The sequence below is a fragment of the Chlamydomonas reinhardtii genome, chromosome 3 (genome assembly GCF_000002595.2).
Source record: "Chlamydomonas reinhardtii strain CC-503 cw92 mt+ chromosome 3, whole genome shotgun sequence".
Lineage (NCBI taxonomy): Eukaryota > Viridiplantae > Chlorophyta > Chlorophyceae > Chlamydomonadales > Chlamydomonadaceae > Chlamydomonas > Chlamydomonas reinhardtii.
Genome location: NC_057006.1, coordinates 2,194,949 through 2,200,364, shown reverse-complemented (window position 1 = coordinate 2,200,364; position 5,416 = coordinate 2,194,949). Strand labels below are relative to the sequence as shown.

The 5,416-nt window shown below is 59.6% G+C and overlaps 1 protein-coding gene across 1 annotated transcript; it reads left to right on the top strand.

The window, feature by feature from the left end:
• The first annotated feature begins 2,005 nt into the window (after nucleotides 1-2,005).
• On the top strand, nucleotides 2,006-4,066 carry CHLRE_03g157526v5 (uncharacterized protein). Its single transcript, XM_043060630.1, has 2 exons — nucleotides 2,006-2,251; nucleotides 2,528-4,066. The coding sequence occupies exons 1-2, from the start codon at nucleotides 2,125-2,127 to the stop codon at nucleotides 2,584-2,586; spliced, it is 186 nt and encodes a 61-aa protein (XP_042925759.1). The 5' UTR covers nucleotides 2,006-2,124; the 3' UTR covers nucleotides 2,587-4,066.
• The last annotated feature ends 1,350 nt before the right edge of the window (nucleotides 4,067-5,416 follow it).

Genomic DNA, 5,416 nt, shown 5'->3' with positions numbered 1-5,416 from the left:
TCTGGGGTCTGCATGACTGTCCGTATACCGCCCTCGAATGGAAGACCGCTACACTCGCGCAGCTGACTGTAGGCCGTACACCGACACAGCACATGGTTCTCATCCTCTATCTCATTTGCAGCACAAAGTGGGCATATGCGCTCGTCTCTAGGCCGCCCGTACGCGCGGTTTGCAGTGAGTGGCCAGCAGCCCAGGCGGAAACGCATCAGCGACATGTGTTGTGCCACTGGGATAAACGCCTTGCTATGTGGTGGCATAATCAATGGTGCAGCTCCTCCTCCGCCCAGGCCCATCCAATGCTTATACTTGCTCATGTGCAAACCGGGTTGCTTGTGGTCAGATGGGAATGTGGCTGGCTCGGTGTTCATCCGCTCGTGCTGCCATGCCTTCATGATATTTTCTCGGAATGCACTCATGAGTGGCCCCTCCGCCAGTGGGCTACCTGCTCTGCTCGCTTCACGTTCAGGGCTTATCATGTGCATGCGCCCTTTCCAAACGTCCACACCATGTGCGCGCGCAAAGCGAAACAACTTAGCACACCAGCCATCGCCGTCCGGGCAAGCCAAAGCCTCTCTCACTTCGTCAACCATTGCGTCGTGCGCTATGCTATCTTTTCGGGCAGCTATCCTATTGTAGAAGCCGATGCATTGCTTGGCGAAGAAGTAATGGAGGGGTAGTTGTGCCAGTTCCGCAAATAGCAGTCGGTGTGATGGGCGCGTTGCGCCTGTGGTCTGCCTCATGTGAATCACTTGCAACTTGACGGAGCTGTTAACTGAGAGGATAGACAGGGGAAACGGAGGCGGGTGTGGGTGCTGACGATGACGGGTCTTGGACGGACGCAGTCGGTGTTGTCAGACGGTGTGACGCGCTCGCTCCACTGAAGATGTTGTCGCTCGCTGTAACGCGGTCTCGGTTTCTTGTTGTCGTAGGTCTAGGCGGATAGAATGATACAGGAAGGAAGGGGCGCCGGGTGCTGAGACGCACCGGCGCCGCATAGGTGGGCTCGGCTTGCAAGGACCGGGCACCAGAGGGCAGACGCTGTCTCACTCATCAACGCTGGCCTTTCCTGCGCAAGTCACGCTCTCAGTGGCGGAGAGCAGAGAAGGGAAGAGCTCCACTGAAGAATAGATGCAGAGGCCGGCCGGGCAGGGAGGCTCGGGCCGGTGAAGAAGAAGAGAAGTCTTGAGGGGTCGGAGGCGTGAGGGGAGAAGGTGGGGGGAGAGAAGGGGAGCGCAGGTGGTTCCCATATGACGGCAACGGCACGGGACTGCCACAGACCTGATACGATGCCAAGCAGGTGGCGTCCCCGTAAGGCCAGTGAGTCCCGGAATTCCCGTTGCGCACCAGGGTGATCAAGCCTAGCCGCTGGCGGGGATGTCCAGTTGTATACGTATACGTGGAGAATTCAGCGTAGAGCTGGCTGCTGCTGCGGGGCCTAGGCAGACTGACGCAGACTAACGGGGCTGTCGATGGCTCCCGTTTGGTGGAGACAGAGAGGAGAGCGAGAGGTGGACAGAGGCATGTAGGCTCGCGTATGGGTTGGTTGACACAGAATGTAATCAGTCTGGTGGCGTAAGCCTTTGGCAACACAACCAGCGAGACTGGGGCTCGCTGGGTTGATTTACCCCCGGCGCCCATGCGCAGCTACTGGCACCTCGTCACCCCGTCACCGACACAGTCATGCTACACCCCCCTGACACTCAGCTCCACCTTAGTCACACAGCGGGTTTTGTCCTGACTACGAACCAGGCACGAGTAGTTACCAGCAGCATGACACATAGCACACGCAGCAGGCTACCCCCCGGGGGGTTATGCAGTTGCACTAAGCCACAGACACGATAACACACGACACGCGCGCTAAACAGCCCCTTGCCCTCAAGCAATCACACGCGCTTAAACCCACTCACCATACGCGCGTTCTTAGCACGCTGCCCCTTTTGCAGCGACAGCATGTAGTCCACACCTGTGAGTGCCTAATCAGGAAAGGTGCCGCCGTAAAATGCTAATTTCACACGAAATGTCCAAACACCAAAAGTGAACTTCAAATGCGCGTTTTTTTCAGGGCTTTACAAAAAAAAGCGTCTTCCTGCTGCTTTTAGGATGGTCTAGCATTTGTGAAACAAAATGTTTCAGAGCCCCTCAGCCTATGGAGTGATCTGTATAGGCCTCTGGCGGGCTCTGGCGGGCTCTGGCGGGCTCTGGCGGGCTCTGGCGGGCTCTGGCGGGCTCTGGCGGGCTCTGGCGGGCTCTGGCGGGCTCTGAAGGTTTCTGGAGAGTTCTGGAGAGGGTCGGCGATGGCGCTGTCTGCAGCTGCGGCGCCGGGGCATGTCGCATGAGAGCCTGCAGCTGCAGCGCCGGCGCCTGTAGGTGCGGGGCCGTGGGCCGCAGCCGCGGGGCCGAGGATTGCAGCCGCGGCCTCGCTGGGGCCTGTGGGCGAAGTGCCACGCACGGCAGCGCCAGGCGGGGCCTGCAGCCACCTTCGCAGCGATGCCAGCGGCGCTGACCACCCCCTGGCGCACCTGTGCAGCTCGCAACCTGGGGTCACGTGACGGCCGTGGATCCCACCGAGAGGAGCGCTTGTGGTGAGCATAGCGATGGGCCACCCGCTGAGCGTTATGACGCGTTTGGTAGCGGGGGACTTCGGGGTGTCTGGACGGGTAAACATGTCAAGACGTGTGTGTTTTGCCGGTCGCGGCCGAGTTCGCTGATCATATAGGTGCCCACTCGCATAAAAGAACAATAAACATTTATAACATAATAATGCATAAGTGGTTGAGCGCTTGTTCCGTCGGTGTGTGATGAGGAAAAAGGGACAAGGTAAAAAGTGTAGCGGGTGTCGGTCCAAACGGCGCACAGCCCCCACAAAGCCGTCAGGTCCAATTTTTTCGCTCAGCCAGACGGGTTTTGCAGGCAATCTGCTTGTCGTGGGCGGGTCTTTCCGAACGCGCAGGCACCCAGCACCAGTCGTATGAGGACGCCCGGAGCTGTTGTGTGTGTGTGTGGTTGCAAGGTGGACACGATCTTGCGTGCGATCCTCTCCTTTGAAGACGCCAAGAAAAACACTCACTAAACAGCTTCAATTTCCCCGTAGAGGGATGCTTCTGCTCCTGTGCTCCCAGATGGAGTCGAGTAGCGCCGCTAACCTAGCTTGGTCTGGGGTCTGCATGACTGTCCGTATACCGCCCTCGAATGGAAGACCGCTACACTCGCGCAGCTGACTGTAGGCCGTACACCGACACAGCACATGGTTCTCATCCTCTATCTCATTTGCAGCACAAAGTGGGCATATGCGCTCGTCTCTAGGCCGCCCGTACGCGCGGTTTGCAGTGAGTGGCCAGCAGCCCAGGCGGAAACGCATCAGCGACATGTGTTGTGCCACTGGGATAAACGCCTTGCTATGTGGTGGCATAATCAATGGTGCAGCTCCTCCTCCGCCCAGGCCCATCCAATGCTTATACTTGCTCATGTGCAAACCGGGTTGCTTGTGGTCAGATGGGAATGTGGCTGGCTCGGTGTTCATCCGCTCGTGCTGCCATGCCTTCATGATATTTTCTCGGAATGCACTCATGAGTGGCCCCTCCGCCAGTGGGCTACCTGCTCTGCTCGCTTCACGTTCAGGGCTTATCATGTGCATGCGCCCTTTCCAAACGTCCACACCATGTGCGCGCGCAAAGCGAAACAACTTAGCACACCAGCCATCGCCGTCCGGGCAAGCCAAAGCCTCTCTCACTTCGTCAACCATTGCGTCGTGCGCTATGCTATCTTTTCGGGCAGCTATCCTATTGTAGAAGCCGATGCATTGCTTGGCGAAGAAGTAATGGAGGGGTAGTTGTGCCAGTTCCGCAAATAGCAGTCGGTGTGATGGGCGCGTTGCGCCTGTGGTCTGCCTCATGTGAATCACTTGCAACTTGACGGAGCTGTTAACTGAGAGGATAGACAGGGGAAACGGAGGCGGGTGTGGGTGCTGACGATGACGGGTCTTGGACGGACGCAGTCGGTGTTGTCAGACGGTGTGACGCGCTCGCTCCACTGAAGATGTTGTCGCTCGCTGTAACGCGGTCTCGGTTTCTTGTTGTCGTAGGTCTAGGCGGATAGAATGATACAGGAAGGAAGGGGCGCCGGGTGCTGAGACGCACCGGCGCCGCATAGGTGGGCTCGGCTTGCAAGGACCGGGCACCAGAGGGCAGACGCTGTCTCACTCATCAACGCTGGCCTTTCCTGCGCAAGTCACGCTCTCAGTGGCGGAGAGCAGAGAAGGGAAGAGCTCCACTGAAGAATAGATGCAGAGGCCGGCCGGGCAGGGAGGCTCGGGCCGGTGAAGAAGAAGAGAAGTCTTGAGGGGTCGGAGGCGTGAGGGGAGAAGGTGGGGGGAGAGAAGGGGAGCGCAGGTGGGACGCTGTCGCTCCACGTAGTAGCTCACGCTGCTGCCACACAGCGGTGCTTAGGTTTTGGGTACCTGCAGAGGCACTTAGAAAGAGAGAGGGGACGATACGGGCCGCAAAGGCCCACAAATACAGGCACGGGAGAAGGGGACCGCTAGGCTTCCCCGAGAATGCCCCTGCCCTAGGGTTTGGCACGCCCACGCGTGCTCACCCGACACGAAACCCTGGCACGCACGCGCACCCCCCCGTGCACGTGCGACTTACGCTTTTCCCTGATGAAACCCTTCGCGAAACCCTTGTTATGCAATCCCTTTTTGGGCTGAGCCCCCTGAGCGAAGCGATCCAGGGGGGGCGAAGCCCCCCAGGATTGCCCCTGTCCGTGCGTGCCTGCCTGCCTGTCCGTCCGTGCCTGCCTGCCTGCCTGCCTGCCTGCCTGCGTTGACAAAAAGTGCCAAACTGGTGCAAACCGCGAGCGCCACGTATTATAAAATCTCTGTGTCTGAGCAGGTGTGTGCGAAGTGCGGACGGCGCCTGCTTGGTAACGGGCAGCGCTGCCTGGAAGTTGTCATTCCGTTTGGTGGCTCGCGTGCCCGCGACGTCCAAGTGTGCCAACACTGCGGGACTGTGTGGGTAAGTGGGATGGCAGGTTTGGGGCAGGTTTGGGTCGGCAGGTCGGTTTGGAGATGATGACACGGGATGACACGGGATGACACGGGATGACACAGGGCGGTTTGGAGATGATACGGGGTGACACACGGGATGACACATGGGATGACACACGCCCTGTTTGCATGTTGAACTGCAGGGCCGCGACGCCAACTCGGCTACAAACATGCGGCACGCGCTGATGGAGATGCTGCTTGGCAAACCGCGGCCTGCAGCCCTGCGACCTGCTGGCGGCGGTGGCGGTGCAGGGCCTGGCGGCGGCGGTGGCGGTGGCGGTGGCGGTGGCGGTGGCGGTGGCGGTGGCGGCGGTGCAGGGCCTGGAGACGGCGGTGGCGGCGGCGGTGGCACCGCGCCTACCGGCGGCAACA